At 46.2% G+C, this 13,512-nt stretch overlaps 1 protein-coding gene and 2 long non-coding RNA genes across 9 annotated transcripts in view; 1 reads left to right on the top strand and 2 right to left on the bottom strand.

Annotated features, from left to right (window-relative positions):
• Positions 1-7,647, bottom strand: part of LOC122237844 — a 25,562-nt gene extending 17,915 nt beyond the window's left edge. The window contains exons 1-5 of one of the 4 annotated variants that reach the window (XR_006216512.1): positions 7,472-7,647; positions 7,234-7,374; positions 6,189-6,373; positions 3,410-3,478; positions 1,166-1,960 (exon numbers count right to left, since the gene is read on the bottom strand). This is a non-coding gene — a long non-coding RNA (uncharacterized LOC122237844). Of the gene's footprint in view, positions 1-1,165; positions 1,961-2,813; positions 3,193-3,409; positions 3,479-6,188; positions 6,374-7,233; positions 7,375-7,471 lie in introns of those variants that run through there. The other 3 variants (XR_006216514.1, XR_006216515.1, XR_006216513.1) reach the window with 3 other exon arrangements.
• FAT1 (FAT atypical cadherin 1) overlaps positions 1-8,456 on the top strand; it is a 135,849-nt gene extending 127,393 nt beyond the window's left edge. For 3 of the 4 annotated variants that reach the window (XM_042983010.1, XM_042983008.1, XM_042983009.1), the window contains 4 exons: positions 67-698; positions 1,510-1,647; positions 6,117-6,152; positions 7,018-8,456. In XM_042983010.1, coding sequence (XP_042838944.1) covers positions 67-698; positions 1,510-1,647; positions 6,117-6,152; positions 7,018-7,646 — 1,435 coding nt within the window. In that variant the 3' untranslated portion in view covers positions 7,647-8,456. The remainder of the gene's footprint in view (positions 1-66; positions 699-1,509; positions 1,648-6,116; positions 6,153-7,017) is intronic. The other variant, XM_042983011.1, reaches the window with a different exon arrangement.
• On the bottom strand, positions 7,800-13,512 carry LOC122237845. The gene is made up of 3 exons (XR_006216516.1): positions 13,269-13,512; positions 9,416-9,656; positions 7,800-7,885 (listed from the first exon to the last, which is right to left on the bottom strand). It is a non-coding gene; the product is annotated as an uncharacterized LOC122237845 (long non-coding RNA).

The raw sequence follows: 13,512 nt of genomic DNA, 5'->3' as shown, positions 1-13,512 counted from the left end.
CCTTCCGTGAGAGTTGCAGGCCAGGCGTATTCTGACTTCCGTTGCTCGTGTCTGTCCTCCTTGCAGGTGCCAGAGTGACATTGACGAATGCGCTGCCAGCCCCTGCCGCAACGGAGCCCTCTGCGAGAACACGCACGGCTCCTACCACTGTAATTGCAGCCACGACTATAGGGGGAAACACTGTGAGGACGCTGCCCCCAATCAGTACGTGTCCACGCCGTGGAATATCGGACTGGCTGAAGGAATAGGAATTCTCGTCTTTGTAACCGGGATATTCTTACTGGCGGTGGTGTTCGTCCTCTGCCGCAAGATGATCAGTCGGAAGAAGAAGCACCAGGCCGAACCTGAAGACAAGCACTTGGGACCAACCACAGCTTTCTTGCAGAGACCATATTTCGATTCAAAGCTAAATAAGAACATTTACTCGGACATCCCACCCCAGGTGCCCGTCCGTCCTATATCCTACACTCCAAGCATTCCAAGTGACTCCAGGAACAACCTTGACCGCAATTCCTTTGAGGGATCTGCTATCCCGGAGCATCCCGAATTCAGCACCTTTAACCCCGAGTCTGTGCACGGACACCGGAAGGCAGTGGCCGTCTGCAGCGTGGCCCCGAACTTGCCTCCCCCACCACCTTCCAACTCCCCTTCTGACAGCGACTCCATACAAAAGCCCAGCTGGGACTTCGACTATGATAGTAAGAGCGGCTTTTTCCATCTGAGTAAAATGTCACTAAGCTCAACAGTGACCTTGTAAATGCTGCCAGAGATTCTGGTGGCTCCATTCACAATGTGTGGAACCTCTGGCAGTGACAGATAGGCTCAGCCTCTGAAGACCTTTAGTAGGATTTGAAAAACCTTCCGGGGCTGAGCCCTGTGGCTGTGATGTTACCTTAATCAAGGAATTGAGTCTAGTCCTATTTGTATTAATATGCAGAAGAGAGCATTCCATTATTGTAATGGATATAGGTTCTCAAGTATGATTCTGAGGGCTTTTTATGACAAATTAGGAAGGGCATTTGCATGGTAGGATTTTTTTAAATATGGCCAAAAGTGGTGGCCTGACTTGTCTTTTGATGCTTTAAAAATGCTATATACCTCTTTATTTTGAGAGAAAGGGCACAAATCAGCAAGGGGCAGAGAGAGCAGCGGGGCTTGTGCTCACCTGATGTGGGGCTGGAACTCACGAACCGTGAGATCATGATCTGAACGGAGGTCAGATGCTGAACCCGCTGAGCCACCCAGGCGCCCCTAAAAGGAAGTTCTAATGCCCGTGTCCACTAACGGTCTCCATAATGGGGTTCATTGGGAATTTCCGTTCTGTGAATCTGCAAGGATACTTGCAGGGGTTCTGTTTTTCAGATGCTTCTCCTTTTTCCAGTCGTTCCCATATGAAGTCCATGTCGGGCGGGCCTCTGGCGTCACCTGCTTGGAGCGAGCATTCAGCAGTGACCGTGCCGGAGGCCTTGCCCCCTCACGGATCTCACTGTTGTCCTCTCTCGCTTTCAGCTAAAGTAGTGGATCTCGATCCCTGTCTCTCCAAGAAACCTCTGGAGGAGAAGCCTTCGCATCCGTACAGCGCCCGGGAGAGCCTGTCGGAGGTGCAGTCGCTCAGCAGCTTCCAGTCGGAGTCGTGTGACGACAATGGTGAGTGAGTCGTTCGGAAACACCGTGGCTGGCAGCGCGGGCTGGTATGTGCAACCTCGTAGGTGCGCCAGGTGCCCCTGTTGAGTCCCCGACTGTGGCCAAGTTCCACTCGGGACCACTGGTGATCTGGACCTCGCACGACTTGCATGAACGCCTGCAGGGGACTGTAGTTAAAACCTCCTTCACGGGCGGACAGGAGCCGCTTGTCAGAGATGGGGAGGAACGCCTGCCTCACTGAAAGATCTTTCCTGATTGGCTCGCTTCATATCGGCCTTTTTTCCATGACAGTAAATGTTTTTAGAGGTTTTGTGGGCTGAAAAAAAATAAATAAATAAAGCACGCTCGTAGCAACTTAATCTTGAGCGCGGCCCCCGCACCCTTCACGCTCGCACCCCCGGGAGGAGCCCGATGGGGTGGTTGGAAACGTTCTGTTCTAGCAGCACCTTTGGGATTACAAGGTTCTATTCATCTCTTCCCCCGACTCCCCCGCGGCCCAGCTCCTGCTTGGATCAGAGCGCACTGACTGAGAGCACAGTTTAAGAGATTGCTAGTAAGTTTGATTCTATTTCTGATGAAGAAAGTTTGACAGTGGGATCTTCGGATTTCCCTAGGTGAATTGTGTTCCCAGCTTCACCACGGTAACACTTGCCAGTAGAGAAAATTGCTACTATTCAGTAACAAAATCGTGGTTAGTGGACATTTTTGAATCTCAGAATTAGTACGTTGGACTAATTTTTTTCCTGCATAAAAACGTAATGTGTTTAAACATTTCAAATACAGGTGGAAAGAGATGACCCCACTAATTATTCTTTGATTGTTTCTAAACCCAGAGTAATAGGGTTCATAACATGTTGTGGAGTCCTTTTCCAGACTAAAGATGGCCATAAGCATCCTCCATTCATTTCTGACTTCTAGCGTGTTCTGTGTGATATCAGGTACAGTGTCTGTTCCTCAGCGACAGAGTGTATGAACCTAGCTTTGCTTATCAAACCAACGACAACAGGATACAATTCTTTCCATCATTAGGCTTAATCTTTAAAACGTTAGTGTTGCTAGTTTATGTAGATTATGTTGTTCATAAATACGTTTCAGAGTTTTGTCATATTTTGCTAATCCCCTTCCTTGCTTTTAATACCTCCTAAATACTTTTAATAAAGTATGGTCACATTAGCTATGAGTTAATTGCCAGAAAACCGTGTGAGAGCCAGGAGTGTTTGTATTTTAATCCTTAACATAATTGTAATCATTATCAGTCATAAAGACCGTATTAAGAACCTCTGCTTAAATTCTAAAGCTCTTCTAACACGTTCCCACAAATGTTGTGGCTTAAAACAAGATAAATGTATTCTCTTACCGTTCCGTAGTTTAGAAATCCAACCCAGGTCAGTAGGCTAACGTCAGGGTGCCTTTACTGGGGGCTCGAGAGGACAGTCTGTTTCCTCACCTTTTCTAGCTCCTAGAGGCCACGTTCTTCTCCCTGGCCATGCTTCTGTAGTCCTAGCTCCCTCAAACTGCAGCCGGGAGAGTTTCTGCCCTTTTAAGGACCTTTGTGAAGAATACAGTGGGCTCATATAGGCCGTTCGGGAAAATCTTCCCGAGGTCTTTAATCACACCAGCAAAGTCAGGGACGGTAACTCATTCACAGGCTCGTGGGATTAGATGGGGACATCTTGGAGGGCCGTCATTGTGTCTACCACACACACGTTTATCTTGGCATCCATGCTTTCACACAATCTGATACACAAATGAAAAGGGAATTTACCCAGGAAACAGCCAAGCAGACAGTTTGCATTTCTCTGCTAGTATGTTAGCTCCTCAGCTGTTAGCCTGTCTGCAAAAAGAGAGAAGTAATTTGGAGTGGGCGTACACAGAACAGAGTTAAAGCCAGTTTTGTGCTTATGTTACACATTTTGTTGTATTACGTAATGCCAGATTTTTCTGGGAATGTATGAATTCATTAAAAAAACCCAGAAAATTGGCTTAGCAAGTATTTTCCTATTTAAATCTGAACGCTTTTGCCCTGAGATGTTAACATAAGGATTGTTTTGTCAATGACTAGATCCCTAAGTCAGAAAACTTAGAGCAACAAAATTGCTTCAATTATGGTATAATGTGGTTACCTTATTTGATGAATAATACGTAGCCTGATGAGAAAAATGTCTAAGATCTATCACAGCAAGAGCATAGGAGTCATGCATAATTACGTGTTCTGTTATTCACTTTGTGTTTTTACATTAGGAGGTAGGAATTGTGTAATATCAAGGAATCCTATTTAATGCATTGTTTTCTAACTGAAGGTTTTCCTAATTTACTCCTTTTGTACCTTTTTACAAGCTTCCATAGTGACTGTCATACACCTTGTCAACGCTGTAGTTGACACGGTGAATGAAGAAGGTATAGTCACAGTGTGTGTGTTGTGTTTGTGTGTATAGCGACTGCTACTAGACTAGTGTGCTTTTGCCCATCGTGGTGTCTTAAAAACCATTCGTGGTTTTGAGGGGGTTGGGCACGTGTGTGCAGGTGTGTGTATATGCCCATAAATACTCCTACGTATGTTATGTCTTTGTGACTTTTGGCCCCTCGTGGTGAATCTATATAGATATCAGAAGTGACCCCTAAATCTTGACCACTTGAATTTTTCTAGATCCTTTTCACAGGAATACCACTAAGACACAGCTTATATAATTACCTAAAACTGACTCTTCACGTCTGAATTTTCCATGGCAGAAAATAATTATTTGCATTATATGGTTTAGTGAAAGTTCATCTGAAGCTTTATCTCTCTGTTCAAAAGAAAGGGCATTGATCACCACCTAAAATTACTTAAAGTCTGCCCTTTATTAACGCACTGAAGTCTGAGTCATCCCATGTAACTTGCACAAGCTAGTAGTTTTTAAACTGCAGATCAGAGCATCTAGAGGTGATGATCACCGAGAGGACTTGTTTAAAAGCCTCATTGTTGGGCCCTGAGAATTCTCCTTTCTAACACATTCTCCATTCATTCTGATGTTACTGGTCTAAGGATCCTACTTTGAGAACTGCAGCAATAGACGATCCAGAGTGCATGAAGCACAGGGGAATCTTCTTGCTAGGAGATGTTTTCAGGACTGAGCTGAGAAGGATAGTTTTGTGCCAGACGTGATGGGGCAGGCCGGATGGGGGGGTTTGGTGGTATCCATGAATCATACACACACCTTCCTGACAACAGGTGCTGTGTCTTTACCTGGCGAAGCAGAAAGGAATGACGGAGTTTTAAAAAGCAGAACCTAAAACAGTTCTTTCATTAGATCTCCTTCATTGAAAAATCTATCTTGGCATATCTAAGAAATTGTATTTGAAGTTGAATGCTGGCTTCAATGTCAAGAATTGAGTGACGGTGGAGTAAACACGTTGTCGGTCTTCTCTTTGAAAAGAAATTGCTACATTTTTAGGAGACTTAAAAAAAAATTCTATAGGTACGCATTGCCTAAAATACGAGCTGATTCGTTTTTTAGTTCATTTCCGTTTTTGATTTAAATTCCTAGAAGAGAGCCATCAGTCACATCCTCTTTGTTCCAAATGATGAAATGGGTTTTCAGGAACAGTGTAGAATGCATAGGAAGCACTGGTTTTGTTTAGAACAGCACCGAAGTGGCCCTGATCCTACCGTGATTACTACTTTTCAATAATAAGAATCCTGCCAATAGCTAAGAGTTAGGGCTTGACCTACATCCTCTGATCTAATCCTCATAGTGAAGGGATTTCCACTCCCCTTTCAAAGATAAAAACCTGAAGCTTAGCCAGGGTAAGCACCCTGCCCAGGGCCACGTGGCCCTGATTGGGGTGGGATTGACATCTTTCGCTGCCTTCGAGCTTGAGTTTTGGGGGTGGGGACTGGAGTAAGTGCAGCCGGAGGCCTCCCGGGAGAGGTGAACAATGTCAGTGTGTAAGTCCCACTCGGAACAGGCACGATTTGAAGGGAGTTTCTTCTAGTGATTCACGGGCACCTGGGTTTGTGAATTCGTCTGTAGGTAATGTCCACGGGAGGGCTGGCAAAGTGTCTCTTCTGTAGTGCTAGATGTGTTTGCATTGGGTCACGGGATCCCTCAGTAGCATGAAGGTGTCGTTGAAGCTCCTTATCGAGTTAGACTTGATGAGAGCCTATAGACTTGACTTCTTCCTAACCAAATCGTGTGCCTTCAGGTTCAGATTGCCAGAAAAAATGGAAAAGGAGGTAAACTCACGTTTGAATTTCCTGGCAGAGTTCATCAGTGTCTTCCCCCCCTGCCCTGCCCCATTTCATTTGTGCTACGTGCATTTCTCGAGCATTTGGAATTCTCCTAGAGGATGGCTTAAAGGCACGATACATGGCTGACTGGGCCTTGATGAACAGTTTGTATTGTATTGTGTACTTACCTTTATTGCCTTTTCAGCCGGCTTTCTGTTTTAATTATGAATGTTTTCTTTTCTCTCTACTCTGCCACCAAAAGAGTCTTTGGCTGCTCCTGACCTCAGCAAATCAAGAGGTGACTGATGCATGCCAGTTGTTCATTGGTACTCACTCAGCAAAACTGGTCAAGATCTGACCCCAGGGCCCGCCTTGCTTCACTTGTCTGCTCCGCGGGTGCCGCCCTTACTAAGTACAGGGCTGTTTGTGCGCTTCATTGAAACGTGTACTGCCTTGCCTGCCTGGCAGAGGAGTTCAGTAATCCTCGGGGAGGGGGTGCATCCCCCAGTGGGGAGGTTTCTGAAAAGAGTAATTAACCTTTTATTTAGTCTAAAATGATCCTTAGGCCTTGTGAAAGTAACAAAACTGACTGTTGTAATCTATCAAAGATGGGGTTCTGTTTTTCAGCGCTTGATTGCATTTTGCTTGATTTGAAGGCATGCTTTGGTACGTAGATTAACGTAATTCATCGTTTTTCTTAGGGCTGAGCACAGTGCAGTCTCTAATATAAAGTTCATTATATTATTGTAGAGGAAGTTTGTTTTTTAAATTTTACCATGTTTAAAATTACCTTGGCTCTTCTAAAGAGTTGCTTTAGTGTTTTTTGAGGGCCTAAACTTACCTACTGGTGTCCCGAGCCTGAACTAATAGGGCAGTGGGTTCTCTGTGACCAGGAAAGCAGAAGGGCTGATTGGAATCGCGTGTGCAAGGGTGCACGTAACCTAGACGCTAGCACACGGCTTCTCTTCAGCCTCGTGTCGCTTCCTTGAACGTTAGGTACTTACAGGAAGCTCTGAGTCCCCATTTTGAAGCAGAGCTTTGGGTCACTGGGTAGCAGGGAGGCCCTCAAAGCAAAGATACTGCCTTTGCACGTTGAAAAAGAGCTCAGTGTAACAGACGCTGGGGGAGAAAACACACTGAAATCTGTTTTCTTGTCTACCAAGGGTATCACTGGGATACGTCGGATTGGATGCCGAGTGTTCCCCTGCCGGATATACAAGAATTCCCCAATTATGAGGTTATCGATGAGCAGACCCCCCTGTACTCGGCAGATCCGAATGCCATCGATACGGACTATTACCCTGGAGGTTACGACATTGAGAGTGACTTTCCACCTCCCCCGGAAGACTTCCCTGTGCCAGACGAACTGCCCCCCTTACCTCCGGAGTTCAGCGATCAGTTCGAATCCATACACCCTCCGAGAGACATGCCCGCTGCTGGTAGTCTGGGTTCTTCATCGAGAAGCCGGCAGAGGTTCCACTTGAATCAGTATCTGCCCCACTTCTACCCCGTCGATCTGTCTGAACCTCAAAAGACAGGCACTGGTGACAACGGTCCGTGTAGAGAACCCTATGCCCCCTGCCCTCCAGGGTATCCAAGAAACTTTGAAGCCCCCACCGTAGAGAACATGCCCCTGTCTGTGTACCCCTCCACGGCTTCCTGCTCTGATGTGTCGGCGTGCTGTGAAGTGGAGTCCGAGGTCATGATGAGTGACTATGAGAGCGGAGACGACGGCCACTTCGAAGAGGTGACAGTGCCTCCGCTGGATGCGCAGCAACACACGCAGGTCTGACGCCCCGACTCCCCCCAAAGTGCCTGGACTTGAACGAGCCCGAGATCGTTCCGTAAACGATCTTCTGCCTCGTTCTCTGCAGAAGTGCTTAAGCGCTTTTTTTTTTTTGGCGAGCTGGGGTGGGCATGGCCGCACGGAGTCACGCACCGCCTGGCGTGGTGGCCATTCCCAGCGTCCCAACCTACTGTAATTGGGTGACAGGTCCATTTCTGAACATCTTTTTTGCATTTTACATCCGTCTGTTAAAAATAATGAAACGAAAATCAGTCCTTTCATCTTGTTAGCATGATTCATGTATTTATAGAGATTTGATTATTTTAATTTCCCTTTTTTTTTTTTGTAAATGTTTTGTACAGATTTGATTTTTCATAGTTTTAACTAGATTTTCAAGACCTTTTGTGCATTTGTTTTTGACCGAATTTTGGTGGTGTTAGTGTCATTACCTAGCACCCTGATTTTTCAATATAACCAGGGTTTCATTATATGTCCTTTTCCATTGAGGTATGACATTTCATGAAGACATTTCAATATAGTCCTTCGTTTCTAGCTGTACATAGGATGAGGAAAGATTGTATACATGAACATGTCTTAAATGGGTGACTGTATTTTAGAACTATAAACATTTTTCATTATTGGAAAGTGTAATGGGGACCTTCCGCATACCTGTTTAGAACCAAAACCATCATGACACAGTTTTTATAGTGTCTGTATATTTGTGATGCGATGGTCTTGTAAAGGTTTTTACTGAAAACTACCATTAGCCAGTCTTTCTTACTGACAATAAATTATTAATAAAATATTTGAGCTTTACTGCCTGTTTTTCCTCTGTATTTATGCTTTTGTTTGGGAGTCAGTCAACGAACTGACAGGGACGGATGGATGAAAAGCCAAAACCACATTGGCTTTTGGTGGCCCTAACTGTGGAAGGTTCCACCCTGCCCAACCAGGCTGTACCTACAGATGTAGCCACTAGGTGGCAGTACATGGCTACTCGAGCCCGCTCAGAAATCCAGGTGTAACTAAAACCACACCCTTTTTACGTATTTGCCAACTACAAGAAAGATTTCCCTTATGCATTTCTTTCACTAGTTAATGGTTATAATTTAAATGCTTCTAGGGTCTTCACCTAGGACATCTAGCAGAAACAATCTTCCATGTGTATTTTATACAGCGACATCCATCCATCCAGCAAATACCGTGTGCCAACCACTGTGATATGAACGACAAAGAATCAAGCTTTCTTAGAACTTTAGAAAGATACTTTTTCCCTTTAAGTAAACGCCTCATTTTATCAAATGATACATATATATATGTATAAACAAAAGAGCTAAAATAGGTATAATTGAACAAACAGCAAACTCAAACCCTCTGCTGTAACCACTTAACAATCCCCAGCTGTTTTTCTCATTTTCCTGTTCATGTGTTAGGGTCTGTATATTGTTCCGAGAGTCACTAGTATTTTTTAGGAATCGCTTATTGATTGTGATGTTTGCATAAGGCCATGTAACCTAAACAACCCCCACTGAGTTACACCATAATTTTTGGATTAATCCACGAACACGCTTTTCATTGTTTTGGCGATGTCAATATTCACCGCTGAGCCAAGCGGTCTAGGAGGTTCATTTCCATTTACTTTGCTACTTTTTCTGAAACAGTTGCCTTCATTTTTCTCTGTAAAATTTGTGACTAATTCATGAATTTACCCAAAACACATTTTTTTTGGTCACCTACCATAGGTTATTCTACGTGAAAAGACAAAAATTCCCTACCTTGTCTTTTCCCTGTCATGGCGCATGCAGAAGCTGGTCCCACTTTGAGGGTATAGACGGCACGAGGGAGGAGGCTGCTTGAACCCAGAGGGGGCCGGCCGCCTGAGGTGATGCCCAGGTGATGCGTGGGCTCCTCCCAGCCGCCCAGAGGGCTACAAGGTCAACGTCTGGGTGCACCGGAGCTTTGGGAGACAGAACTCTGGGTAATCCTGCTCGCTCTCCTCTTCCTGTGCATTTGTTGCTGTGGAAAATAAAAGTCTAGTCAGGAACTGGATCTTCGTAAAATCGGCTTTCATTTCGATTCGATTTTCAGTGACCTCCTAGAAAGGTAACTGTGAGGTTTGTGGGCGGCCAGACCCGGAAAACTCCCCCCGACGCCCCGTTCGCTGCCTCTGGTCTGTCCCACCCTCGCCCAGCCCACTGAATCCGCTCAGTAACTTTCTCAAGGTCAATGTGGGCCGCTCCCTTGCAGACCAGCGTTCGGTGTACTTTCTGATTGCTCCTCCTCAGAGGCATTAGGTTCAATTGCAATTAGTGGGCCGGCTGAGACAGAGTTGTTTGTCGGAATTTAATTTCCTCACTAGCAGTTTACTGCCTCTACTGCAAACAGAATGAGCCACTTGAAAAGAATGACAAGTATTTTCTTTCCCAAGAAAACCTGTTTGTGTGAACACTTAGGCAACGAATGCACTTGTCAATGCACTATACAAAAGCATGACCCTGGAAGAAGCTACGTTCTCAAATGATGCTAGACAGAAAACGTGTAATATTTGGACCAAATAGATCTTAGAGCTACGAGTGCAGGGTCTGTAGGAGGGAGGACACATAGGAACTCAGTGATTCTGAACCAGAGCTGTTATAAGAGAGTCTTAAAAACTGAGAACAAACTGAGGGCTGATGGGAGGGAGGGGAGGGTGGGTGATGGGTATTGAAGAGGGCATCTTTGGGGATGAGCACCGGGTGTTGTATGGAAATCAATCTGACAATAAGTTTCCTATATTAAAATTTAAAAAAAAATCCTATACAATTAAAATAAACAAATAAACCAGAGCTGTTAGCCAGTTGCCTCAGGGGTAAAAAGAAATTCTCAGGGCACCTGGGTGATTCAGTCCTTTAGCGTCTGACTCTTGATTTCAGCTCAGGTTGTGAGATCGAGCCCTGTCGGGCTTCGAGCCAGGCATGGAGCCTGCTTAAGATTCTCTTTCTCCCTCTCCCCCCGACCCCCCATCTCTCTGCCTTCTCTCTCTCAAAAATAAATTCTCAAAATGTCTAATGATGATTGCTTCAGTTCATTTCAGTTCATTATTCAAAACCTAACAGTTTTCGGATAAGGGGACGGTCCGGGAAGAGGCACAAATCGTCCACCCAGAAGGAGGGTCAACCTCCTCGTGCCTGTTAGGGCACAGCTCCACTTTCTTGCCAACTTTGGAATATTAGCCCACCTGCAAATGAGGACTGCAAAGGTTTTTCAGAGATGCTCTTGTGACTTAACGTTTTTAAATATTTACTTCAAATGAGTATTTTCCTCTCCTTTCAAGGGTAATTCTACTTTAAATAGATGCTTTAAGTTAGGGTGGAACAAAATTAAATTTCATGCATAATTTCAATTAAACCAAATGTTTACACTGCACAAAGGTTGAGGGCACCTGGGTGGCTCCAGTTGGTGAAAGCATCCGATTCTTGGTTTTGGCTCAGGTCCCGGTTTCACAGTTCGTGAGATCGAGCCCCCTGTCAGGCTCTTCACCGACAGCACTGAGCCTGCTTGGGATTCTCTCCCTCTCTGCCCCTCCCCCACTCACACTCTCTGGGTCTCTCTCGAACTTGTTTAAAAAACGCACAAAGTTTCTCCAACTAAAAAGCTCCTACCGGATTGAAATTGTTTTTAAGAATCATCTAAAAGGTTGAATTTTTACTTCTAATGGGGAACTTCACAAATTTGAAAAATACCCTCAGGTCAGTGAAAACCATGGTCTTACCTTTAATTTCTGGGCGATAATTTCGAGTCACGCCGTGGTTCTGGAGATGGCCTCACGATGAATGACAGACCTAGGTTGGTTCTCTACTAGATTAACCACAGCAACGAACACTGGGGTCAGCGAGCCGCGCTTTGTCGTGTGACGTTTGGCTCCGTCATCCTTGGCAACCATCACGTCTGGGAGTGTCTCTTACCGGTGCCGTTGATGTCAGAGAAACAGACATTTGTCCGTGACGACAAAGCGGGCAAGTGGTAAAGCCCCATTTGACCTTGGGGGTCTGACACCAGAGTTTATCTTCGTCACCAAGACAGCTGGCCGCCACACCCGGCAGATGCCTGGCTTCCTCAGGTGGGGCCTCCGTGACTGCACTGGCCGATAGTCCCCACCCCTGCCTAGGGAGCTGTGCGACCTTGAGGTGGAGTTGAGACCTTGAGGTGGAGTTGAACTCCGCTGACCGGAGGGCTCTTTTTTAAAGCCTTGGGCCCTCAGGGTACACCTGTAAATTCCCGAGCCTTCAGGCATCAGTGGGAGGTGGAGAGTGCTGGCTTTTGACCCACAGACCTCAGGCGGAAAGTGTTCCCTGTCACTTACTAGCTGTATGACGTTAACCAACTGCTTAACTGAAAAGGAGGTGTGGCTAATAAGTACCGCCCAGGAATTACGTGGAATGTACACTAACCGTCTGGACGAGTGTTCGTTCGTAGGAGAGCTCATTCCATGCCAAACATTCTGCAATTGGTAACTCCTCAAATCCGTCCAGGGACCCCCCCCCCCGCTCCTTATTATCACCCCACTTTCCAGATCAGGAAACCCAGGTGTAACCTAACTTTCCGAATGTCATGCCAAAGATCAGAAATTCAAAGCCCTGACTCTGGTCTCCAAGCTGCTTCCCACAGACCTTTGTGAACAGCGTGTCTGAGACGAACCAAATGGCAGACGGCAAAGCTCAGAACAAAGACGCTCACCAAATGCTTTCATTGCCGTTACTGTTTCCTCCCTCGCCGCCATCCCCGTTTTCAAATTGGCATTTAATAGATGCCTTTTAAAACGTATCAAGGGCAAGTTTTCATTTTCTTGGTGCTACGATTCCAAGAAGCTTCCTGATCAGGTTGTCGTCACTGGACCAACCTCCTCCAATCCAGGGCAGCTTTGGTCTTCGGACCTTGGTTGTTTTTGCTAAATGCGTTCCACACGGGAGGATGTGTGACATGGGGGCAGCTGAGTCACAAGGTGCCGCTTCTGCTGTCCCTTTACCCAAAAGCTGTTTCTGAGAATCCACTCCAGTCCGCCAATGCCAGAAGCATCAGGTTTGGATGATGAACAAGATCAAGTCCCCCCCCACCGTCTTAGGAACGAGAGGAGAATGTTCAGGGTCAAGTTTACAGCTTCCTGTGTCTTGTTCTCCCACCTGCTGCATGTAACAAAAATATACTCTGCATTCACCTGGGGTCCAAATAGTAGTGCTTCCAGGGTCGGGTGCGTCTCTTCACTCACCGCCCCTCGTCTCCATTCATCCATCTGTCCATCCAACCGTTCGCTCATTCCTTCATTCGTTCGTTCGTTCATTCACTCGGTTCAATTGATTTTCTCAGTTGCATTAATATTTGTTCAGTCCACCCTTTGCTGGCCCCTGGGCTCATAAAAGTGAGCAGAACTTGCTTGTGAGCAATCATGTGACCTTTGGGAAAAAACTTCCAGTGCGGTCGAGGCTTGTGTGCCAATGCAGCAACATATTATTTAATAAAAACTGAACTATGAGGTGCTGCGCTCTTTGTCCCAACTCCGAAAACGCTCTAGAACAGGTCAGTGGCTGAAAGAAGAGTTACACGCGTGGGGTCACGGGAAAGCAAAATCAGAAACGTTTCCTAGTTACTTACCAGTTCTCTACACGTTAACTCGAAACTCCAGAGGCGTGATCTCTGTCCTGTTCGTCTGTAGAACCTCAGCAGTGACGGTAACTGGGGGCCCAGGGGATCGGTTGTCGGTCATGAGCAGTGAAGGACGTCGCAGCGAACACGGCTTCTCCCCGGCCGGTCGCTGTTGCGCCAGTGCCTGGCGACAGGAACCGTGAGCGGCCCGGCGGCCGGGGCGGGTGGATGCGCCCCCACCCCGGCTGCAGAT

This window comes from Panthera tigris, chromosome B1 (assembly GCF_018350195.1).
Source record: "Panthera tigris isolate Pti1 chromosome B1, P.tigris_Pti1_mat1.1, whole genome shotgun sequence".
Taxonomy (NCBI): Eukaryota; Metazoa; Chordata; class Mammalia; order Carnivora; family Felidae; genus Panthera; species Panthera tigris.
Note: the sequence above shows the minus strand (reverse complement) of the source record. Positions and strands in the feature narration are given on the sequence as shown.